Below are 25388 nucleotides of genomic sequence, written 5' to 3' on the forward strand. Positions count from 1 at the left end.
AGCTGTTTCTTCTCATTTTGAGTCATGTCACATCAGCAAATGAAGGTCCCGAAAGCTTTACTCCATCCACGTCATTAAGGTCGACTACTTTGAGGAGGCAGCTCTTCCCCAGTTATCTTTTGAGTGCCTTCCAACCTGGGGGGCTCATCTTGCAGCACTATATCAGACAATGTTCTGCTACTATTCATAAGGTTTTCACTGGCTAATGCTTTTCAGAAGTAGACTGCCGGGTCCTTCTTCCTAGTCTGTCTTAGTCTGGAAGCTCAGCTGAAACCTGTCCTCCATGGGTGACCTTGCTGGTATCTGAATACTGGCGGCACAGCTTCCAGCATCACAGCAACAGGCAAGCCCCCACAGTAAGACAAACTGACAGACACGTGGGGGAAAGTGCAACTAAGAGATCCAAAAAATCCGTTACCATGGAGTCTGATTCTGATTTAGAGTGACCCTACAGGGCAGAATAGAACTGTTCCATAGGATTTCCAAAGCTATGAATCTTTACAGAAGAGACTGCACTGCAGAATCTTTTTCCTTTGGAGTGGCTGGTGGATTCCAACTGGCGGGTTCCAAATGCCAGGCTTTCGGTTAGCAGCCAAGCTTTTAACCACTGTGCCACCACGACTCATTGCCATTAAGATAACCAGAGTGTATTCTGAGCCCTAAAAATGTCACAATCCAAGCTTTCTGCAAGGAAGGCTTTATTCAGTGAAGAGGAGTAGATACCAGCGTGCAGTTAAGGAGAAAGAGCCAATCAGTTGGTATTAATCCAGGACGTTAAAACCGAGAGTATTAAAGTACGATCAGGGACCAATGCTTGAAAGTTTCCCAAAGCCTTCATGAGGCTACCTTCAAAAGCACGGATGGATTCTCTGAGAAATCTTTTTGTGTGACTAACACCAGCCAGGGTGCAGAGCCTCCGGGGAGGGGGCAACCCATCTCAGGTGACTTAGGTCATCAGGGTAGGCCGGGGTCCAACCCCAGATGGGTGTAGAAGGTGTGGCCGCAGTTATGACCGCAGCCTCAGTCCCAGAGTTGCAACTCTCCCCAGCAGATCTGTCAATGATAGCCTATCTTATCTTCAGTTTCGGCTTCATGCTTACACTTTTTTATAATTCACTATGTGAGGCACTACCTAGCAGGAACGCCCAGGATCAAAGGGCCGCGAAACCAAGCGCGGTCCCTAGAGTAGGGTGGGTGGACGACGATCGGTGCGCATGCGCAGGCATCCCGGAACCGGAAGCAGCGCCGGTCGGGTATGGCGGCGCTGGCGGCGGCGGCGGCTGAGGCTGAGGCAGTCCCGGCGAGCCGAAGTGAGGAACCAGCTCGAGGTACCTGGAGTGGGTGGACACGAGTTGTCCGGCAGGAGGTCTGGGGCTCTGGGTAGGATCCGCATGAGGGCGGCTCGTGGTGAAAAAAAATAAATGGGAATTCGGGGCTGAGCGTGTGGTTGTCTCACCTGTCAGGTGCTGGCAGGTCTGAGGGGCGCACTTGCGTGTGCGCGACTGTTCGTCCTGTCAGGGCGACTGAGATGGCTTGGCTGCGGGATCGTATATGAGCGAGGGGCCGGTGCACTGGGGCAGAGTTGGCGTGTCAGGTGGTGCAAGGTCGGATGAGGGATTTGAGATTATGGCAGATGGAGAATGGAGCCAAATTTGCTCCAGCGAAGGCAGGTGGAGGGATGTGGGAAGCGGCCCCTTTGGCTCGATTAGAACTGGGTGTAGGGCAGGACACTTATTCATTCTCTCTTGGCCCAGATGATGCTGCAGTGGAGACTGCTGAGGAAGCAAAGGAGCCTGCTGAGGCTGACATCAATGAGCTGTGCCGGGACATGTTCTCCAAGATGGCCACTTACCTGACTGGGGAACTGACTGGTGAGACGGGGTCCGGGTTTTTGGGGGTACTACGGTGCACCACCCCCTGCCAACCTCAGTTTGGCTCCAGGAGACCTCTGATGTGCTTTTGCAGCATGGGCCTGCAGCTCCCTCCTCTACCCCACATGCCCTGAGACAGGCCTCTTGTAAGTTTGGGGAATCACAAATGGGATGGCAAGAGGCCCATCCCTTCCTTGGAGAAGCTCAGGCATCTGCTTTCAGACACACATATATGAATATTTAAAACAACTCTGCATAGGTCTCTGTAGTGTGGACTAATGCTGAGAAAGCAACAGAGAATGTCTAGTAACAATCAAGAAACGCTTACTTGGGGGAGGGATATTTTGAGCAGCGTTATGAAGGGAATGATTGGCAGAAAAAGGGGGAATGATAAAAGTAGGAGCGAGGTGATGTAACTAAGAAGTTTGTTTGGCTAAAGCAGATGTGTTTGCTGGAATATTAAAAAATGAACTTGGGAAATGGGGAGTGATCTGCACATTGAGGGACCTAGTAGGTTGGTCTGAGGATTTGGTGACCCACCCTTGGGATGTGATTAGTATCTTGGTCCTGTGTGTGTTTCCAAGTGGGCAGTAATCCTGACCCATGTCTCCAGGAGGGTCCAGAAAGTGCAGCCTGGTTCACTGTGGCTCACGAGATTTATTATACTGTTGCCCTTCCCCAGGAAATGGCTGTGAGTTAAATTGGTGAACCGGAATCTATGAGAAAAGGCTTGCTGAAGAATAAGAAATATTGTGAATCTCTGATTTGTTGGCCTGATGATTTATTTGTTTATTTTTGAGCAAGAGAAGCCAAGTAACAAAACCTACATTTTAAAACTCTCTAAAAATTGCAGAGATTTGGCAATAGTAGGCCCCCATTCTTTTTTTTTTTTTTAATTTTTATTGTGCTTTAAGTGAAAGTTTACAAATCAAGTCAGTCTCTCATACAAAAATTTGTATACACCTTGCTATATACTCCTAGCTGCTCTCCCTTTGATGAGACAGCACACTCTTTCCCTCCACTCTATTTTCGTGCCCATTTGGCCAGCTTCTGACCCCCTCTGCCCGCTCCTCTCCCCTCCAGACTGGAGCTGCTCACATAGTCTCATGTGTCTACTTGATCCAAGAAGCTCACTCTTCACTGGTATCATTTTCTATCCCAAAGTCCAGTCCAATCCCTGTCTGAAATGTTGGCTTTTGGGAGTGGTTCCTGTCTTGGGCTAATAAAAGCTCTGGGGACCATGATAGGCCCCCATTCTTGTCAGGCTATAATTGACTACAGCCAAGCATCTGTCGCCTTTAGACAGGACTAGTGCTATCCAGTTTGTCCCCACCACTCCCTGTTTTTTCCCCTTCCTGAGTTCAATGCCATTTATCACTGTTCTTATACTGCTGATTTTATTAGTTGTTGTCTCTATCAAAACTGGTGAAATAAAGGATAGACTAAGAGGACTACATGCTCCAAGAAGTAAGAGAGAGCATATTTCTTTGTGGAAGTGAATAATTTTCTCATATATTTAATATGCAAACACCTGGCTTGCTTCAAGCCAAAACCGAAAATATTATATTTTCACACTCAACATGGTTCCTCTTTCCAGCTTCCCTCTTTTGGTTAATGGCACCACCGTTCTTTTAGTTACCCAGGCATAAAACCTCAGATACACCTTAGGTTGCTCCCACCCGTCAATACCCACTTCAACACGTCCTATAAATTCTGCTTCTGCAGTATTCTTGCAGGAGTCATAGTGGTGCAACAGTTAAGTGGTCACTGCTAAATTAAGATTGGTGGTTTGAACCCACCCAGCAGCTCCACAGGAGAATAGACTTGGTGATCTGCTCCAATAAATATTACAGCCTAGGAAACCCTATGGGGCAGTTCTACTTTGTCATGTAGGGTCGCTCTGAGGTGGAATTGACTTGATGGCACACAACAACAACAACAAATCTCTTGCCCCCGTACTCTCCTTTTCATTCCTTTTACAACCACTGCCGCAGACCATCACTTCTCAATGAACTGTTGTGCATCTGTCTTTTGGCTCTTGCCTCTGTATCCATACTCTTACTGCTACCAAATTAGTCTCTAAAATAAGGCTTACTTGGTTTTCAGGAAATTGCAGTAGAGGCCTTTTGCTTTGAGTGGTGATGAGAATTGAGGATTTGAGGAGCAATCAGATGGTTTGGAAAAGTCACGAATAAAATGTAATATAGAATTATGCACAATAATAAATCAATTACTGAGAAGCAGTAAGGTCCTAGCTGATGGTATACTTTTTTTTTTTTTTAATTCTATCCCTCAAAATACATGTTTTTGTGCTGTAGAAGATGAGATACTAAGACATTTTTGGCCACCCTCTTCTTAGGACATTTCCCTTTCTAACCAAAATTCTGAAGCTTCTGAATCTTCTTTGAATAGTTTGCTGATTGTTGCCAGGGTTTCTACTTAGACCTTCAAAGCACGCAGACTGATTATAAATGTCATAAATCAAAAGGGGCCTGCTCCTTTGATACTCCCAAGGTCCTGCCTTAAACTATAATTTGGCTATAATTTCTCATTCCAATGATCCAAGACAAATCTTAAAGGCATCCATTTTCTTTTTATTTTAAAGCCACCAGTGAAGACTATAAGCTTCTGGAAAATATGAATAAACTAACCAGCTTGAAGTATCTTGAAATGAAAGATATTGCTATAAACATTAGTAGAAACTTAAAGGACTTAAACCAGAAGTGTAAGTAATACTTTTTATAGTTGTGTATGTTTGTATTTAGTGCCTTTCTGTTCTTAGGGCTGTGGAGAAGGGGAGGGAACATGGCCTTTGTCCTCACCAAGTGCTTTTCTAAAAAGGAAATTACAAAGTTAGGGTGAGTTTCTTACATTCTGAGGATTAGCATGCTTTGGTGGCATGGTTATTTCTGGTTTTGAATCTTAATTTTATCAGTTTATTCTTAGAAATGGAGGGGGCAGAGGCTGGGTTATTTCTGTCTTTGACTCTTAATTTTATCAGTTTATTCTTGGAAAGGGAGGGGCTACAGGAAGGGTGATCTGAGTCTAGTGAATTGATTTAATAATGAAGTTCTTAAAGGAATACTCTAGAAACAGAAAACCAGAAAACCTATAAATGGAAAATGCTAATTTAGAGTGGTAGATTATATTTTTCCATTGACTTACATTTGTGTTCCCTATCTCCAGGGCGCTCTTTTTTTTGTTTGAGAGTACACAAGAAACAATCATTAATGGAAAGATTGCTTGAGGAACAAAGAATTAAAAAGAAAGGAACGTTGTTATGAGAGAGATTTTCTTTGTCTGGGTCAGAGTTGTGCCTGATCAGCTAGCTTCTATAAAGCATCTGCCCTACTAGTGATCAGAATTCGTGTCAACCCACCTAGTCTTTCTTAGGCAGAGCAATAGAGACACTAGTATTCTTACTCTCCCCCCCCCCTTTTTCTACACTCCTTCTTGATCCCATGCAAACACGTGATTTGTCTTTGTTTTTAAAGATGCTGGACTGCAGCCTTATCTGGATCAGATCAATTTAATTGAGGAGCAGGTAGCGGCCCTTGAGCAGGCAGCCTACAAGTTGGATGCATATTCAAAAAAACTGGGTAATTATTTCTATTTTGGTTTGATAGAGTACTCCCTGCCAGTATGTCCCTAGCTAATATGAATAGTTAACATTTTTGAGTGAGATAACAGTATTCTATCTTTGAATCTTCATGAAAACCCAGTGAGAGTAATTTTATTATTATTATAATAGAAATAACATTTCCTGAGTACTTAGTGGTGTGTTAGACCCTGTTCTTAGTGCTTCACATGTATCACGTTTTTTATCCTCCCAATAATCTGTGTGGTAAGTACACAATTTTCATCCCCATCCTACAAGGGAGAAAACTGAGTTTTAAGAGTTTAAGTAACTTGCTTAAGGTCACAAAGCTGGTATGTGAAGGAGCCATATTTTAAACTAGGTCTGCTTGACCACAAAGGTCAAGCTTTTAGTCATGGTTAAGCAGACTGAAGCATCTTTAATAACGTAAAAACATAAGTTTTAGAAAGGAGAAACTGGCTAAGTTAAGAGTTTTCTTGAAGGATTAATTTTCCTTTAAGGAGGAAACTGGTACTTTAGTGTTGACTTGCTAACTAGCCCTGACTCTCATATCCATGATTAAAAATGTTTAATATTTTTTTTGTCCTAGATACAATTTGGAAGCCCTGGTGGCATAGTGGTTAAGTGCTACAGTTGCTAACCAAAGGTTGGCAATTCAAATTCACCAGGTGCTCCTTGGAAACTCACTGGGCAGTTCTACTCTGTCTTATAGGGTGGCTATGAGTTGGAATCAACTCTTTGGCAATGGTTTTTTTTTTTTTTTATATAATTTACAGATTATTTTATTTTCATCATTCATAATCATTGACTACTTAAAAGACAGTGGTTTGCAGTAGGCTGAGATTTCACATGGGTGGCAGTTAATAGTTTCATTGTCCATGATTACTTTTAGTAAATGGTTGCTGTGAAGCATGTTGCCAGGTGCTTTCAAGGTTTTAAAAGAAAAAAGGAATCTGTTACATTAAGAAGCTTATTTGATGGCCTTTTAAATCTGTACATCTTTCAAAACTGTTTTCCTGGAGTGAGGTGTAGGGATAGGAAAATAAAAAGAGAAAAATACATTTATACTTTCTAAGCGTTTAAACCTGGCTCCCAGAGGGTGCCTGGGACAGTCAGGCAAAAGTAGGTTCCCGTGTTTAAAGTTCAGTAGGTCAAGTACAAGTAGATCTGCTTATTCCTGGTGGAGCTGCCCGGGCAGGCGCTGTCTACAGGACTAGAGCTTAGTGAAATTGTGCTGAGTTCTCAATTCTTTGTGTATAAGTATGCTTGACTCCTTATTTTAAGTTGTGTTATATCGATGATCTGTATATTTGGACAGATGATGAGACTGAAGCTGATAGATGTTTAAAAAAATATAATAGGTATTTTTGAAATTTGCCTGGAAATGCTAACTAAAAAAGTATCTTTAGAAACCAGTTTTAAAAGATGTCACATTCTTCCCTCCTCCTCTCGCAGAAGCCAAGTACAAGAAGCTGGAGAAGCGATGAAAAACCTATTCCTATGGGACAGAGTCTTTTTTAATGTGTCAGAACGTTTTATAAGATCTGAATCCTGGGGCTGATGGAATTGTCAAAACTCCTCAAAAGGCAACGATGCTGGAACATCCCAACACGGAGTAAACTGGAGGACTATGGCTACTCCTGAGCTTCCTTTGAGGCAGTATCCCTCAAAGCTCACGCTTACAACTTCTTACCTTCTACTTGAGTGCTTTACCATCCATTCAGGACACAGATTCGAAGTTCAGGATAAACCTGGCCTTGCCAGTAGAATCAAATGAGAGGACCTATTTTCTCTAGTAGTGGTTGAGTACTTCATTATTTTCATAAATGGCTTGTGTTTAAGTTACTGTATAAATGGTTGTTTTGCAATTAATGATGCTAATGTATTATCGACAAGAATCTAAATTAAAAAAGGAAAACAAAACAAACTTGTCCTTTGCAGTTTATCACCTTGTGGATATCACTAATTTACTTTTCTATAATATTGCAAATAACTGAACATCTTTAAATAATTCCAGGCCAGGTCTTCTAGATTGAGCAGAAACAGTGAAAGGAGTGTTTTGGTAGCTTGGTGTATGTGATGGGCCCCTCCTGTCTCTTCTGTGTGTGTGTGTCAGATGTCTGGGGATGCATGATTGACTTATGCTCCTTTTTGGAAATGTGTTAAAGACCAAGATGTGTATGTGTTGGATGAGGAGGTGGGGGCTGCCGCTCATAAAATCAAGCATTTTATGAAACATCTTTTTATTTGTGTCTGAGGGGCCAGGGGGTCCTGGGAATCCAGATGTCTTCCTTTCAGACTAAAGACATCAATGATTGGGGGATACTGAATGACCAGTCTGGTTTGGAAGACAGGCAGCCTTACCCAGAGTTGGGTGTTAGCAGCTAGGAAGGTGCTTGCGGTTCCCAATTCTACCTCCAAAAGAGTTTTTAATTTTTTCTGTCTGTTGCCACTATCTCTCTTCCAGACCACCATCATTTATCCTCTGCGCCTCTGGACTGTAGCTGTGGTTTCTCTTCTCAATTATCTCTCCAATCCACCCTCTACGCTGCTGCCAGGGCACTCTTTCTAAAACGTAAACTGGCCACATTATTCCTCCTGCTTGGAATCCTTTACTGTCAGTTGTCTGTCAGTTTGTCATACTGTGGTGGCTTGCATGGTGCTGTGATGCTGGAAGCTATGCCACTGGTATTCCAAATACCAGCAAGGTCACCTATGGGGGACAGGTTTCAGCAGAGCTTCCAGACTAAGACTGGGAAGAAGGACCTGGCTGTCTACTTCTGAAAAAGTTGGCCAGTGAAAACCTTATGGGCAGCAGCAAAATATTGTCTGAAATAGTGCCGGAAGATGAGCACCTCAGGTAAGAAGGCACTCAAAATACGACTGCGGAAGAGCTGCCTCCTCAAGGTAGAGTCGACCATAATGATGAGGATGGAGTAAAGGTTTTGGGACCTTCATTTGCTGATGTGGCACGACTTAAAATGAGAAGAAACAGCTGCAAACATTCATTAATAATCGAAACATGGAACGTCCTAAATATAAATCAAAATTGGAAGTAGTCAAAAATGAAATGAAACAATTCGAGACCTATATCTTGGGCATTAGTGAGCTGAAGTGGACAGGTCTTGACCATTTTGGATCAGACCATCGTATGGAAGGAATACACAGAGTCACTGTACCAAAAATAATTGGTTGATGTTCAGCCATTTCAGGAGGTAGCATATGATCAAGAACTGATGGTACTGAAGGAAGAACTCCACACTGCACTGAAGGCATCGGTGAAAAACAAGGCTGTAGGAATTGACGGATTACCAGTTGAGATATTTCGACAAATGGATGTAGCACTGTAAGCGCTCATTCATCTGTGCCAAGAAATTTTGAAGACAGCTGCCTGGCCAACCAATTGGAAGAGATTCATATTTGTGCCCATTCCAAAGAAAAGAGATCCAACAGAACACTGAAATTATCAAACAATATCATTAATAACACACGCAAGTAAAATTTTGCTGAAGATCATTCAAAAATGGTTGCAGCAGTATATTGACAGGGAACTGCCAGAAATTCAAGCCAGATTAGAAGAGGACATGGAATGAGGTGTATCATTGTTGATGTCAGATATAACTTGGCTGAAAGCAGAGAATAACAGAGAGATGTTTACCTTGTCCTTTAGTGACTATGCAAAGGGATTTGACTGTGTGGATCATAACAAATTATGGATAACATTTTGAAGAATGGGGATTCCAGAACACTTAATTGTGCTCATGCAGAATCTGTACATAGACAAAGAGACAGTTGTTCAAACAGAACAATGGGATACTGCATGGTTTAAAATCAGGAAAGGTGTGCATCACAGTTGTATCATTTCACCATACTTATTCAATCTGTGTGTTGAACAAATATTCCAAGAAGCTGGACTGTATGAAGAACACGGTGTTAGGATTGGAGGAAGACTTAACAGCCTGCGATATGCAAATAACATAACCTTGCTTGCTGAAAGTGAAGAGGGCTTGAAGTACTTACTGATGAAGATGAAAGACTACAGCCTTCAGTATGGATTACACCTCAACTTAGAACAAAAATCCTCACAACTGGACCAATAACATGATAAACAGAGAAAAGATTGAAGTTGTCAAGGACTTCAGTTTACTTGGATCCACAATCAATGCTTATGGAAGCAGCAGTCAAGAAATCAAACAACGTATTGCATTGGGCAAATCTGCTGCAAAAGACCCCTTTAAAGTGTTAAAAAGCAAAGATATCACTTTGAGGACTAAGGTGTGCCTGACCCAAGCCATGGTATTTTCAATTGCATCATATGCATGTGAAAGCTGGACAATGAATAAGGAAGACCAAAGAGTTGATGTCTTTGAATTATGAGGTTGGCGAAGAATATTGAATATATCGTGGACTGCCAAAAGAAGGAACAAATCTGTCTTGGAAGAAATACAGCCAGAATGCTCTTTAGAAGTGAGGATGGTGAGACTTTGTCTCATGTACTTTGGACATGTTATCAGGAGGGATCAGCCCCTGGAGAAGGACATCATGCTTGGTAAAGTAGAGGGCAGCAAAAAAAAAAAAAAAAAAAAAAAAGGAAGACCCTCAACGAGATGTTACAGTGGTTGCAACAATGTGTTCAAACATAGCAACCATTGTGAGGATGGCACAGGACAGGGCAGTGTTTGGTTCCATCGTACACAGGATCACTGTGAATTGGAACGACTTGACCATATCTAACAAGAAGAGAATCCTTTAGGGACTTCTCACTTTCTCTTTGAATAAACCTCTTCTTTCCTAGCATGCATACCAAACCAAATCTACTGCTGTCGGGTCGATTCCGAGTCATAGTGACCCTATCGGACAGAATAGAACTGCCCCAAAGAGTTTCCAGGGTGCGCCTGGTGGATTTGAACTGCTGACCATTTGGTTAGCAGCTGTAGCACTTAACCACTACACCACCAGGGTTTCCAGCATGCATACAGGGCCCCATTTTTTTCCCCTTTAATTTCATCTCCTATACTTGTACTGCATTCAGCTACCTTAAATTTGCATGGATGAGTTTTCATAAACTTTATTTTAGAATAGCTTGACAGAAAAGTTGCAAAGATAATACAAAATTCCTCCTCCTGGAATTATTACCTGCCCATGTTTGGCAAACTTCTACTCTTCTTGTAGAAGTGTAGATAGGTAATTGCAGATAATTCAGTCTTGCTGTCACTCCTGAGCAGTACCATGTTACCCAAAAAGTAGAAAAAAACGGGTTCTTAGGGGACCAACAAAGCAGTAGCTTCAATATTTGTGAGGCAAGAAACTTGGTAGTTCCCAAAAAAGTATTGCAAAAGTTGTAGGAAAATCAAAACTTTATGGTTCTTCCTTAAATTTATGTTTTAATTTAATTTTTTAAAATTACCTGGATGCCCTTGGTGAGTCTTCTGCCCTTCAGTTGTTAGGAAACTCCTTTGTTTCCATGTACTCTTACATACCGTTGTCTCCTATCAACAGGCCTGAACGGTACTCAAATGTAAATATCGTGAAAAACAAAACCAAAAAGATAGGAGGATTATTGTAGATTTTTAAAAAGAATCTAGAGAGATCACCAAGGATTCCTGGTGGTGCAACAGTTGTGCTGGGCCGCTAACTGAAAGATTGGTGGTCAGAACCCACCAAGTGGCCTAGTGGGAGAAAGACCTGGTGATCTGCTCCCTTAAAGGTTACAGCCTAGAAAACCCATGGGGGCAGTTCTGCTCTGTCACCTGGGGCCACTATGAGTCAGAATCAATTCCACAGCACCCAACAACAACAGAGATATCACTGAGTGCAAGGGTGAAACTTGATTGGACCTTGAATGAAAACAAATTCTAGCTGTAAAATAAATTTAGAGGAATAAATGGAGAAATTTAAATATAGGCGTGTATCAGGTGATATTATTGAAGTAATGTTAGTTTTTCTTAGGTGTGTTATGTATGTCCTTAGTCTTGACGCACTGAAATATTTGGGAGTGAAGAGTCACGTCTGCAATTTATTTTCAAATGTCAGTGAAAATAAAACGCTTGGAGATATAGGAACATGTTGACATTTATCGAACTGAGGTGATGGCCATTATTTTTTTTTAAGAAAAATGAGCGTGGAGGAACTCTATCTTCCTCTCTAGACTGACAGGTTGGCTTAAATTAGTGCCCAGCTTTGTGCCGGCGACTAACAACTCAGTAATTTCGTTAAATTGCCCGGAATGAAAAATCATAATTAGAACTCTTGTCGACCTTTCCCTCATGGCGATCGTCATAAGTCAAAATCAACTCTCGATGGCAACTAACGACAACAAAGTCCTTTTCTCTTCCTCCCTCCACTGCTGTTCTTCCTTCTTGGCACCTGCTTAAAGCGAAGCCGCCCAGGCGACACTTTTGCCCCTCGGCGCCGTCCGTAGACGCGTGAGCTTTCGGTGGTTGGAGTCTGCTGACGTCTCACTGTACTACGGTCGCGTTTTTCCCTGGAGCGCGGGTTCGGATTCTCGAGTCTCACTGCTTGTCAGAACCCGGGTTATTGGGACCGATGGCTCAGAAGCCGCTGCGCCTGTGAGTAACCCTGAATCGGAAGCTTGTGTTTGTGTGATGGCGGGCGGGGGTCTTTCTCAGGACGGGAAGGGGTGGAGGAGAGGTCGAGAGGGCAGGGGAGCTCCGGGCACATTTTTGCCGGGCAGGATCCGGCCTCTTTTCTGGGCCGTTTTCGGCTCCGAGGAGGCGGAAGCTCCCGGCGTCAGGCCTCGTCCGTCTTAGCTCACCATCTCCCCTTCATTTCTTCCCTCACCCCATTTATTGATTGTCCAAATACTCGTAGGTGGGCCCTGGGCCCATTGCTGGGCGCTGGAGACTGTGATGGGCAGGATAGGGCCTCTGCCTTGGCTCACTTTTTTGAGGGGTGCGGGGGAGTTAGGGGGTTTGCGGTGGAGTGAAGAGAGGACTTCATTCAACAAATGTTTATTGAGCAGCTGCATTGTGCCAGGCACTGTGCTAGGCAACGCACAGATGAAGTGCTTGTCTTCATGAAGCTTGTAGTCTAGAGTAACAAATACTAATCAAAGAACCCAAATAAGTGTAAAATTACAGTAGCGATAAATGTCACGAAAAACAGGTTCACCGTTCTGGGAGGGTGCATAATAGGGCTATTTGGCTGAGGAATCAGGGAAGACTTTACTGAGGAAGTGAGGATTGAGCCCTAATAAATATTTTTGTCTTTATCCTAAAAAAGTCATTGAAACGTATAAGCACGCCTTGGCCAGATCAACTTTTTTTGGGGAAAGTCATTCCGGTTGCGGTAGTGAGAAATTAGAACCAAAGTGAGGGCAGCTAGGATTCGGTAGAGTGATGGCAGTGGAGAAGTACAGGGGTTAAAGGTTTGTTAAGGAGGTGAAGTCAACAGGGCTTGGTGGTGGTTTAAGGAGCGCTGGTGGCTGGGCTGCTGACTGAAAGGTCGAGGTTCGAACCCATCAGCTCAGAGGAAGAAAGATGTGGCAGTCTGCTTCTGTAAAGCTTTGCAGCCTTGGAAACCCTATGGGGGCAATTCTGCTCAGTTCTATAGAGTCACTATCAGTTGAAATCAACTCCGTGGCAGTGAGTTTGGTGATGGTTTGATTGTGAGGGAGAAGGAGCTTATACTGTGGAATCATAGATTTCTGTCTTTCTTCAATGGAGTAGGGAACACTGGAAAAGGGCCCAGATGAGATGATGGATTTTGAGGTGCTCTCATGTACAAACTGGACAGCGGTTCTCCCAGGAGCAATTATAATAGCACGTGACAAACTGCCATGATAGAGGAAATGCAGGAATTGGTGACTGAGAGACTGGAGGACTGCAAATAGCTCCCCAGAAGAGGTGGCGCTCAGAAGACAAGTAAAAAGGCATAGTAGTTTATGACAAGCTTGCTCTGAAACGCTGTATGGGTTTCTAGAGTTTTGAGAAGGGAGTGACTTCTGAGACTGTCAGGAAGTTTTCAGAGATGTGTAAGGCCTTGAAGTATGGGGAGGGGGGGACTTAGAGTGGGGTGGCATGAGGGGGGATAAAGTGGAGGACATATTAGGAGAGGAAGTTACTCCAGGGAATGGCAGAGGCAGGAGGTGATCAAATCAACAGGAAGGAAGGTTTCTGTTGGGGAAACTTGGAGAAAGCCCTGAAAAGACAAGTCAGGGCTGTGTAGATAGTTGTGGTTCTGCAGGCTGTGGGATCCAGGATGTTAAAGTAATGGCTTTATATAGGATGGATAGAAAGAAGAGGAGGCATTGGAGAAAACAGTGTAATCTCTACTCTGCCCAATACTAGATTCATTATCTTTCTCTCTGATCCTACCTCTGCTATTTCATGGCTGCTCAGCTTTGTAGTCACCTTCTTCTCCTCCTTCTCCCTTATTTCTCACCCTATTTCCCCAGTCCACTTCTTCACCATTCTAAATTTCCCATCTGTTTCTCCTCTGCATCTCCATTTGTTGGCATTCTTCTTGGTATTTTTGCTCGTAGCTTCTTGTTCCTGCAGACCACGTTTAACTCTGTAACCTAAACAAGATCATTTTCTAAAACAAGATATGATCATATCACTCCCCTGCTTGAAAATGTTCAGTGATTTGGGTAATAAGAGCACACCAGAAAGATAGGCTGACAAAATCTCTTTTGCCAGATATTATAAAATGATAATAAAACGATATGCTAAAACTAATTTCAAGATGAGTTCAAAGACGTTAATAAAATGATATAAGTGAAAGAACCACATAAATCAGAATTAGGAGAAATGAGACAATAAAACAAGTTCCTTCACAACCTAAGGCCAGTCCACCTTACCAGCCTCAGCTCTTGCCACCTTCCACCTCCTACGTGTGATACACTCACAGATAGTTTAAACAATGCAAATTCATTATTGTGGTGCACGCCCACCGAGGTTGTTCACCAATGGTGATCCCTCTGTAAGTATCACGACCGCCTGATCAGAGCCAGAACACAAGATGCTCCTAGAGCATTAAAAAAAAATAGCACGTGGGAAATAGATAGCAAACACTAAATAGAAATGAATGTTCATTCTTAAATAAAGTTCCATGCTGGAAAGTAAATATTTACTCTTAGATCATGTTACATCCCTGGGCTGGCACATTTTAGTTGTCAGCAGGTTCACTGCTGGTCCAGCTCTCACCCAGCACCCTTGGGACAGCCCTGGGCCAGCATCAGGACAACTCTCAAAGCAGAACTGCTCTGAGGGCAACCCTTACGTGGGGTGCACCCAGGCCCAGCCCCTGAGTGTGCTCTGGGTGGGGTTTCTGCTGCTGCCCAGACCCACTTGTGGCTGTCCTGGTCTGCACCTGGTCTCTGCTGCTTCCAGTTCTCAGCCCACTCCTTTCAGACCGCTCTGCTGCCACTTCTCTGTTCAGCAGATGTCAGCTTCTCCTCTCTTCCAGCTTCTGCCTTTGTTTCTCTCAGCTCTGCTGTCTACTGGATCCAGCGTTTCTGCCGTTGCTGGTGCTGGTCTCTTCTTCTTTTTTTTTTTAAATTGTGCTTTAAGTAAAAGTTTACAGCTCAAATTAATTTTTCGTTCAAAAATTTATACACATACTGTTTTGTGACATTGGTTGCTGATCTCTTCTGAAGAGTCTCCAATCTCTTATACTGCCTCTATCCTGGGACAAGATTAGGGGAGGGGAAGGTTGTTCTTCAGCAGATCTTCCCCATCCCCAGCAGGACTTTGAACTAGTTCATTCTGGTTTGACCCCCTGCTGAGAATTTGCATTTCCACTCCAGATATACTAAATCGGAATCTGCATTTTAACAGGATCCCCAGGTGATTGTTATCTATACATTTTAACAAGTTCCCTCCAGGTGATTCTTATGTATACATAATAACCCGCTGCTGTAGAGTCAATTTTATTGGCCTCACCACTGGCCTCCTGAGGCTTAGTGCGCATTGGGCCCCAGGTGATTCCTCTTAGTCAGGTTGGCCCCTATTCATTGGCCTCAGGTGTGGGCCTACTGTCAGAACCAGGACCAAAAAGCCACAAATTATCCTGTGCAAAGGGGTCCATACCTCACACTACCCCAAAACACTTTGCATATACCTCCTGTTATAGTCCTTTTTATACAAATTTATAACGATTAAAGTTTCTCTGTCTCCCTGATTATGAGCTCTTTGGGGATTAAACTGAGCCTTACTCCTCTTTGTGCTTCTAATGTATTCTTATTTTAATTTTTTAAAAATAGTTCATTGCATTTTAATGTGCATACAATAAACTGCACATATTTAAAGTGTACAAATTCATACATTTTTATGTATGTATACACCCAAGAAACCATCACTACAATCAAGACAGTGAACACATTCATCACCTCCAAAAGTTTCTTTTTTAAAAAAATTTATTGTGCATTAGCTGAAAGTTTACAGAGCAAATTAATTTTCCATTTGATAGTGTGTACTTGAGGTGTTCCACAACATTGGCCCCACTCCCCACAATGTGTCAGCACCTTCCCTATCTCTGTCCTAGGTTTCCTACTTTCTTTCATCCTGATTTTCTACCCCTTCCTGCCTTTTCATCTTTGCTTTTGGGCAGTTGTTGCCGTTTTGAACTTGTATAGTTGATTGTTCTAAGGAATACGCTCCTCCTGGATGTCATTGTTCACTTTATGGGGCTGTCTATGGTTTGGCTGAAAGGTGGTCTCTAGGAATGGCTTCAGTTCCAGTTCAGAAGGGTGTCTTAGGGCCATAGTCTTGGGGGTTCCTCCAGTCGCTATCTGACCGGTAAGGCTGGTCTTTTTTGTAAATTTGATTATTTGTTTCTACAATTTTCTCCTGCTCTGTTGTGATCCCAGCCAGAGTGGTCAGTAGTGGTAGCTGGGCACCATCTAGTTCTTCTGGTCTCGGGGTCATGTAGGCAGTGGTTCCTGTGGTCCATTAGTCCTTTGGACTGATTGCTCGCTAGAGTCTTTGGTTTTCTCCACTCTCCTTTGCTCCAGATGGGAAGAGACCAATAGTTGTCTTAGATGGCAGCTCCCAAGCTTTTAAGATCCCAGATGCTACTAACCCACCGAAATAGGATACAGAACTTTGTCTTTATGAACTATGTTGTGCCAATTGACGTAGGTGTCCCCTGAGTCTATGGTCCTTCACCCTCAAGCCTAGGAACTTCATCCTGCGAGGTGTTTGATTATGTCTAAGAAGTTGCCCTGACTGTGGCCCTTGCATGCTCTATTGTTGATAGATAAGCAACACCTACATTCTAAGATATTCTTAGCATGTTGTCGTTGGTTCCCATCAAGTTGATTCAGATTTGTAGTGACCCTGTGTGTGCAGAGTAGAGATATTCCTTAGGGTTTTAACGTCTGTGACCTTTCAGAAGCAGATCGCCAGGCCTGTCTTTTGAGGTGCCTCTGGGTGGGTTTAAATCACCAGCTTTTTAGTTAGTAGTTGAGCGCTTAACGATTTGCATCACCCAGGGCCTCCTGTTCTTAATGTAGTACATGGCATGTTGTAAGTGTCCAGTACATGTTTGCTAATGGATGACTGAAGCCCTGTGCCAAGATAGTGGCAATGGAAATAAAAAGGATGGAATGAATATGAAAGATGTTTGGGAAAAGGGATTGATGGGACTTGGTGACAAGATGGGAGATTTTTGACTTTTGGTGACCAAGTTTGCAAAAGACCCATCCACAGAACTTGGGAAGTAAGAAGGAGTTGGCTCCATTTTGGAGGAAATGATAAGCTAAGTTTTAGTTGTGATGAGTTGGAGGGGTTGGTGAGAACTTCAAGTGGAGCTGCCAGCAGTCAATAATAGTTTATATGCACTGAACCTCCCAGGTAACCCCAGAGAGACTGGATCACATGTTTCCCTGATCCAGGAAGATTAGTACATATGAAACCTGGCAGGCCTGTTTGTGTTCCCTGATTTGCCTTAATGTTTGTCTGTTGTATTTCTTGTTTGCAGCTTGGCTTGTGGAGATGTTGAAGGAAAGTTTGATGTTTTATTTAATAGAGTTCGAGCAATTCAGAAGAAAAGTGGAAATTTTGATGTAAGATGTTTCTTTTTACTGAATTTAATTTTACTACAGTAGCCAAAGGAGCCCTGGTGGCCCAGTGGTTACATTGTTCTACTGCTAACCGAAAGGTTGGTGATTCGAAACCACTGGCGGCTCTGCAGGAGAAAGACGTGCAGGCTGGTACCTTACAGATTTACAGCCTTGGAAGCCCTGCGGGGTTGCTGTGAGTCGGAATCAACTGACAGCAGTGCGTTTGGTTTTGGGTATTATAGTCAAACGTACTAAAATAAAATTTGGGCTCCTTTATTGATTTCTTGATTGAATATATACTTTCCTTTTTTGTTAGATTGAGTTCCTTTCCTCAGCTGGGGAATGGTGGGCAGCGGGAGACTTTTTTTACTGCAGACCTTCTTGTACTTTTTGAATTTGAATCTCGCTATTTTATTGTTGTTCAAAAAACTAAAAACAGACTAGCAAAACCTCCCTAGGTCATTCTAACCAGTTGGATTTCAGAAGCACACATCTATTTCAGCAGACTATGGAGTGGATTAAGTCAGGTAACATGTGCAAGGGCTGTACAAACTATCCAGTTGCTGTCTAGTTGATTCCGACTCTGTGGCAACCCCATGTGTGTCAGAATAGAACTGCTCCATGGGGTTTTCAGTGGCTGATTTTTTGGAAGTAGATCCCCAGGCCTTTCTTCCAAGGTGCCTTCGAGTGGACTTGATCTGCCACCATTGGTTAGCAGCCAAGCATGTTAATTGTTTGCACCTCCCAGAGACTAAAGAACTGTATATAAATGTTATATATGGTTGTCAGCTAGATTGTAAACTCCTTAGAGTACAGAAGAGTGTTCTAGATATGGGAATGATTTTTTCACTAGGTTAAAGACTGAGTAAAGACAACAGGCAGGAAATATAAGGAGCCTTGGTGGCACAGTGGTTAAATGCTTGGCTGCTAATTGAAAGTCCAGTGGTTCAAACCCATCTGACACTCTGCGGAAGAAAGATGTGGCAGTCTGCTTCCGTAAAGATTATAGTCTTGGAAACGCTATGGGGCAGTTCTACTCTGTTCTATAGGGTCCCTGTGAGCTGAAATCGACTTGATGGCCTGTGTACAACAGAACAAAACACTGCCTGGTCCTGTGCCATCCCACAGTCATTGTTATGCTTGAGCCCATTGTTGTAGCCTCTGTGTCAGTCCATCTTGATGAGGGTCTTCCTCTTTTTCGCTAACCCTCTACTTTACCAAGCATCATGCCCTTCTCCAGGGACTGATCTCTGCTGATAACACGTCCAAAATATGTGAGTTATCCCTAAGGGGATCTAATATTTTAGTTTCATATTTCATAGAGGGATTCTTTAAAAGCCTAGCTTCCCATCACTGTATGCTACAAGGAAGGAGAGGGATGATAGAAAGAGGCATGGAGTGGCAGAGTGGGACAGAGAATACATGAGGACCACTCAAATACTAGCTTCTTTTGAAAGTTCCCTTCTCTCACCCTCTCCCCCCATCCCCAACTTGAATTTGACAACCGGTGGACAAAAGTTAATAATTTATAGAATCAGAGTAACTACTACAGTTGCTGCTAAAACATTGTGTATTGAAATTCTGCAAACTGATTTAAGAATAAAAACCTGGTTTGAGACCATAGAATAAGATAATTAGGTGAATGTTACTATCAATTATGTACTGTTTGAAGTTAAAAATCTCATATATCTGTTTAAAAAACTCATTTTAGCTGCTGTTGTGTGTAGGAAATTTCTTTGGGTCCACCCCAAGTGCCGAATGGGAGGAATATAAGACTGGCGTGAAGAAAGGTATAGAAATGATTTTTATTTAATATATGATTTTTAACAGTTTCCAAGGCTACATTTGTTGCTGGGTTATTTTTTACTACGTGTGTTAGTAACATAAGAAATTCCTCTTTGAGCTCTGCATTGAGCTGGGAAGAATAAAAAAAAAAAAATTATGCATAATCCAAATGTTCACATTTTGAATTTGGTTGGATTTAGTTGTAGAATACTCTTCTAAGCAGACAAACTGAGTAAATGTAACCATATGTGTTCTTTCCTTTTTCCAGTTCTAGTGTTTTTATTTAGCGTCCGTGTTTTCCTAATTATACATTGACCATCCTCTTTAATATGTCACTTTATTGGCCTAGTGATACTATTTAATGGTCAGATCACAAGGCTGGGCATAGGATATCCTGAAGCAGTGAGCATGTTCCATATATTGGATTGCTGTGAGGGGAAACGCACAGACTCTTTACTTTCGCTGTGAGTCGATGGGGAAGCATTTCTCAAGTTCCAAAACATCTGGTAACTATATGGTGTCATGTCTGTTTCCCTCACTAGCTCCTATTCAGACATATGTGCTGGGTGCAAATAACCAGGAAACAGTAAAATACTTCCAAGATGCTGATGGGTGTGAATTAGCTGAAAACATTACTTATCTGGGTACGTTGATATTTTTTGTGCTTGTGACATTAACGCCATTACTGCCTGAGAAAATGGGGTAAGTAGATTCTTTTCCAAAGTCTGTGCCCTTAGGACTATGAAATTTTTCCATTCTTGTCTCCCCTACCTCCCCCAAATCTTGTGTCCCCACAACCCATCATACACTCTTTTAGCCAACTAGAGTGATAAACTCCTTGACTACAGTATATAGGGTACTTAGAGTATAAATTATATTCAAATAAAGGAACTTCCATGTATATGTAACCTTGTCAAGATTATATATAACCTTGCTAGACATACAGCTTACTTATTAGACTCCTAACTAGCTATAGCTCTGTGCCTCACTATAAAGTCTTGGCAAGTTTTTAGTTCATGCTGATACTTGGGGTGTTTTTGTTTCTTTTTTACTCCCTTTGTCTTTTTTTCTGGTTCCAGGTCTACTCTTCAAATCCAGTTTAAATTTGTTCCCTCCATCACCCCCTGAATCTCTTTTAGTGGTTCTTTTAATGTCTAGCTGTTTTAAAAACCACTGTCACATTTGCTTCTGTTTTCCCCCCACCTGCTGTCCTACTGCTTTTTGGGTTATTCGACTCATTTTTTCTAAAATGGCTCCACTGCTTCACATTTCCTCTTTGCTGGTCTCTCATTTCTCTAGACAGCTTCCACATTTCCTTTGCTGTAAATGCCTCCCTCCTCCTTCAGTACTCCATTTTAACCTTTATCCTCTACATCTGGTTATGGCCTTCATGTGATCAATCTCGCTTCAATCATTTGGGGCTCCTTTAAGCAAAAAATTGGGAGAGGGATTTTCGTTTGCTTTTTTTTTTTGAATTGTGCTTTAAGTGAAAGCTTACAGTTCAAATTAGTTTCTCGTAAAAAAATTTATACACATATTATTATGTGACCCTATTTGCTTTCCCTGTAATGTGGCAGCACACTCCTCCTTTCCACCCCAGATTTCCCATGTCCACTCGTCCAGCTCCTGTCCATTTTTGCCTTCTCATCTCTTCTTTGCTTTTTTTTTAAACCACAGTTATGAGGTGTACATTTGAAATCCTTTGGTTATAGATTTTGTTTTTAAGATTGAGAAAATTTTTTTTATTGTTGTTGAGACTATACACAGCAAAACATACACCAGTTCAGCCATTTCTACGTGTACAATTCAGTGACATTAATTATATTCTTCAAGTTGTACAACTACTCTTACCCTCCTTTTCTGAATTGTTCTTCCTACGTTAACATAAATGCACTGTTTTCTAAGGTTCCTGTCTAATCTTTGGAGCTGCTGTTGTCACTTTGATCCCATATAGATCTTAAAAGAGCATAATGCTTAAGACAGACATTTTTTTGCAACTTACTCTAAACTATTATTTGATTTTAAGGAGACTTCAGGGAATATTTTTGGTTTAAGTTTTAAAGATTATCTCAGGGCAATAGTTTCAGGGGAACCCAGAAAGTCTAGAGTCCATGAGAATTTGGAATTATGTTCTGTATTTTCCTCCTTTTGATCAGGACTCTTCTGTAGAATCTTTGATCAAAATTTGTTGTAGATCTTGACACAAGCCTGATTTACGGCAATTATGAGTCTAGTTACTAGATGAGGATTAAGAGCACTGCTGTAGATATCTGGCATCCATTTTACCATATGAATTTAGTGCCAGGAATAAAAAGAGCAGCCTGGGTACTTAGGTTATTTTTGTGAAATAGACTTTTTGAGATCCAATAGGAGAGCAGGCAGTGAGCTTGACAGTGAACATGTTGAGGTTGAAGTGCTGACAGAACATTGAATGTATAGTTGGAAGTGATAGTTCTTCGTAGAGTATATAGCCAAGATTAATATTGAAGAGCATAGGCTTTGGGGAGTTGGTCCCATGAGGATGAAAAATAAAGCTGAGGAGGGGATGAAATTATTAAGGAAGAAATAAAAGGGAAGCCAGTGACTGATAGTACCTTGGGGTACATCTTCATCTAGTGGGGAAGCACAGAAAGGTGACGGCGATTAGAAGAGTGTTTGGAGAGGTCAAGATATTAAGTCATAGAATTTAAGGGAAGAGAGCATCATTTTAGAAGAGATCATTGGCAATTATGGGGTAATCAGTGACCTTCAAGAGAGTGGTAGGAGAGGGAAACAAGATTGCAGTGAGTGAAGGAAGTGGGTTAATTAAGAGGTAAAGCACTTAGAAAATGCGGACTACTCTTTTTAGAGTTTGAAACAAAACAGGAGGAAATTCCTTTGTTAGTATGTGTGTTCATTTTGGATGGGGAGTCCCAAGCTGATTCCATTTTCTGCAGTTTCATTTACAGCAAAGGAAAGAGCTAGTTGAGAAGATACTCAATAGATGAAAGAGAGCTGAGAATTGATGGAGCACAGTCTTAGAGGGAACAGGAAGGAACAGAATCAAGGAGATAACTTTGGAAGAGAGTAGGCTCTAATTTCTCCCAAACAACTGCTTCTTCCAGATGTTTCCACCCACTGGGAAGTTGCTGCCTGCCGGAGAGTACATCTTTTCTGGGTTGTAGTGTCCTCAGAACTGCGACTGTTTGTCCTTTTCCTCATCACATCTCCCTCTGTCCAGGTGTCTGGGTTTCTTTTAGTCAATTCGAGTTTCCACTTTTCAATAATTTTTGAAAGGCTCCTGGGGTAAACAGACTGGCCTGTAATGGCATGCCAGGTGGGAAGTGCATCTCTTACTGACTGAATAGAAACACTGTTGTAGCTGTCCACTTTATTCTTAGCAGCCAGAAGTGGGGCTACTGGAGAGTTTACCCTCATTCAGAAGTGTAGACTGGCAGGGAGGTAGGAGAGTTGTGGCAAGGGGAGTGGGATTTATCACCATAATGACAGTTTTTCCCCACTGTTTTGACTAAAACTTCTCAATTTTCCTTTCAATGCAGGTCGTAAAGGTGTCTTCACTGGAACCTCGGGGTTGCAGATTGTGTACCTCAGTGGGACAGAGTCCTTAAATGAGCCGGTCCCAGGTTACAGTTTTAGTCCCAAGGATGTGTCTTCCCTGAGAACAATGCTGTGCTCAGCACCCCGGTTTAAGGGTGTCGATATCTTGCTCACATCCCCATGGCCCAAGTATGTGGGGAACTTTGGGAATTCTTCTGTGAGTAGTGCTTATTCTGTTGGCATTTGTAAAAGCAAATTGCATTGGTTTAATTTGGGCTCCCCCCGCCACCCACCTTCATATTGAGTATTTTAGCTCTTGGTATCTTTCAGTAGAAATCTTTTGTGACTTTTTTCAGGAGAGTAGAAGCTGTTTTAACTGACCAAAGCAAAAAGTCAGTCTTAAAGAAGCATGATCCACAGATGAAATTGCTGAAATCTTAATTATGAATGAATGGGTCTTTATATTCTCTGCTAAAAGTGCCTTCTCTGAAGCCTCCTCTTAAGAATATATTTTGGGGGTTCACTAAGTTTCAGTGAAAAGATTTACAGCTAGTGGCAGCTCTGCAGTTGTATTTCCCCTCTTCCAGATGGTAGCTTTTTGGCTATCAAGATAGTTAAAAAAATTGAGTCATTAAGGGATTGAGGAGATTGATCTAAATGTGGGAAACAAGATGTTGAAAACTTGGTACTTCTCTAATGAGAAAGCTTTAATGTTGGGATGCACTGGAACTCACCATTGTATTTGATCTTAGTATTTTTGTAAGTAATCTGGAAGAGGGTGTACCCCATGTTGGTGGGTGACACCTATCATGGGGAGTGAAATACTATATTGATGGAAATAAGCCTAAGGAAGATCATGAAAGTTTGTGGTAGGGCAGAAAGCATCTGTTGAGCTTCAGTGAAGGAAAATGTAAGAATGCATTTAGGTACAAGAAATCTCAATGAATGGACTCAGAGTTATCAGTAATGATGCAGAAAATGAACCTATAGATCACTTCCTGCCAACTTCAGCACAATGTGTCTATGACCAAAAAGGCCAACAAGATACCTGGCATTGTCAAGGAGGATATTGAAAGCAGAAGGAACAGTGCTATCTTCCCCTTCCACAAACCCGTGATTATTACTCGCCTAGAATTTTTTTTTTTTTTTTTAGAATAAATACAAGGGGTAGTGCTGGCTGTGGTACAGAGAAGATACTGCCAAACTAGGGAAGATCCAGAGAAGGGCTAGTAAAGTGGTGCTGGAAGGGAGAAAGAGTACAGGTGATGCTCTGTAAGGAAGGATGAGAAAAATGAGGCTCTTTTATTGGGTTGGGGATAGGGCTAAAAGAGGATTTTGATTAAAGTTTATAAATAATCATAAAAGATATTCATGGGGAGAAAACAGAATAATTCACCAGTTCCTAAGGTAGTATAACTAACCTCGAGGCCAATTCCTTGCCCTTCAGCAGAAATCTGAAGGAGGCAAACATGAGACAAAAGGAAGGTACTGCTTTACTTAATAGAAAACAAAGTTTGGTAATTTCTTTATTTTCAGCTAATACATTTTCTTAAAATAGAGTTGTAAATAATGTTATTGATGAGAACCCCCATAACAAGTCTAACTTTTGACAAGCTTTATTTTACAAAGGGCAGTTGTGCCCTTGTACAAACCATACCTTCCTTGACTGAAGCAAATAAAGAATTACGTGCTTAATGTCATTGAAAAAAAAAAAATGTTATTAGGTCCTTGAATATTCCATACCAAATATTCTGTATGATCCTAGGGGCCCTGAAGGCTAGTTTTTAATTGTTGTTTTCTGCATTGACCATGACTATCAGCATTGTTATAGGTATGCTACAGAGGTATGGTATGCTATATGTATGCTACAAAGCAAATTCTAGATAGAAGCACAGTCTGTGGGCTCCACAGAGAGCTTACTTCCCCCAAAAAGCATTAATAAACCATCTTTTGGGGACTAATATGGAGGAATTACCTTACCCTTTAACCTCTGGCTTCCAACAATTGTTCCTTTTTCTATGTTCATACTAGTCCAGTTCCCCTTTTGTGTTTGAGATTTCTCTGATTGCTATAAGTATTCAATTCAATGTGTAAATCCCAGTGCCCACATTTGTATCCACATATAAATTTCAAAGACATTTCAAAGTGTTTTGGTATTTCTCAATAACTAGTACGCTTGTTATGGATGACCGAGTTTCTATTCAATAGGGAGAAATAGATACCAAAAAGTGTGGCTCCGCTTTGGTTTCCAGTCTTGCTACAGCCTTGAAACCAAGATACCATTTTGTTGCTTTGGAAAAGACCTATTACGAGAGGCTTCCATATCGGTGAGTAGCATTTCATTCTTTTTGACTTCTTGAAGAATTTGCCTTGATCTTCTGTGTAAACCTCTCTTGTTCATTTTTGAGCATATAAGATCTTGGTTCCTTTTGGCTACTCAGGCATTGAAATGACTGACTGAAGTCATTCAGCTTCTCTGAGTTTGGTTCCAAATTTGAAAGTCAAGTGATTAGATTGTGAAAGTTCGAGGGGTTGAGGTAACCCAAACCAAAGCCCACTTCCATCGAGTCAA

At 41.9% G+C, this 25388-nt stretch overlaps 2 protein-coding genes across 8 annotated transcripts in view; both read left to right on the forward strand.

Moving 5' to 3' along the window:
• Positions 1 to 1210: 1210 nt before the first annotated feature.
• On the forward strand, positions 1211 to 9993 carry BLOC1S2 (biogenesis of lysosomal organelles complex 1 subunit 2). Its single transcript, XM_003408977.4, has 5 exons — positions 1211 to 1328; positions 1755 to 1871; positions 4477 to 4596; positions 5366 to 5470; positions 6925 to 9993. The coding sequence occupies exons 1-5, from the start codon at positions 1256 to 1258 to the stop codon at positions 6954 to 6956; spliced, it is 447 nt and encodes a 148-aa protein (XP_003409025.1). The 5' UTR covers positions 1211 to 1255; the 3' UTR covers positions 6957 to 9993.
• A 1889-nt stretch (positions 9994 to 11882) lies between these two features.
• CWF19L1 (CWF19 like cell cycle control factor 1) overlaps positions 11883 to 25388 on the forward strand; it is a 38967-nt gene continuing 25461 nt past the window's right edge. The window contains exons 1-6 of one of the 7 annotated variants that reach the window (XM_023546817.2): positions 11883 to 12038; positions 17413 to 17497; positions 19206 to 19284; positions 19822 to 19923; positions 22819 to 23033; positions 25025 to 25143. In XM_023546817.2, the coding sequence (XP_023402585.1) occupies positions 12016 to 12038; positions 17413 to 17497; positions 19206 to 19284; positions 19822 to 19923; positions 22819 to 23033; positions 25025 to 25143 (623 nt within the window). In that variant the 5' untranslated portion in view covers positions 11883 to 12015. The remainder of the gene's footprint in view (positions 12039 to 17412; positions 17498 to 19205; positions 19285 to 19821; positions 19924 to 22818; positions 23034 to 25024; positions 25144 to 25388) is intronic. The other 6 variants (XM_003409177.4, XM_064269451.1, XM_023546820.2 and 3 more) reach the window with 6 other exon arrangements.

This window comes from Loxodonta africana, chromosome 16 (genome assembly GCF_030014295.1).
Source record: "Loxodonta africana isolate mLoxAfr1 chromosome 16, mLoxAfr1.hap2, whole genome shotgun sequence".
NCBI lineage: Eukaryota > Metazoa > Chordata > Mammalia > Proboscidea > Elephantidae > Loxodonta > Loxodonta africana.

What these genes read in the sequence shown, in the direction of transcription:
- BLOC1S2 (XM_003408977.4), top strand. Translation starts at nt 1,256, where the DNA reads ATGGCGGCGCTGGCGGCGGCGGCGGCTGAGGCTGAGGCAGTCCCGGCG. An exon ending in AAGTGAGGAACCAGCTCGAG is followed by an intron (nt 1,329 to 1,754) that starts GTACCTGGAGTG and finishes CTCTTGGCCCAG; the next exon opens with ATGATGCTGCAGTGGAGACT. An exon ending in AAAGGACTTAAACCAGAAGT is followed by an intron (nt 4,597 to 5,365) that starts GTAAGTAATACT and finishes TTGTTTTTAAAG; the next exon opens with ATGCTGGACTGCAGCCTTAT.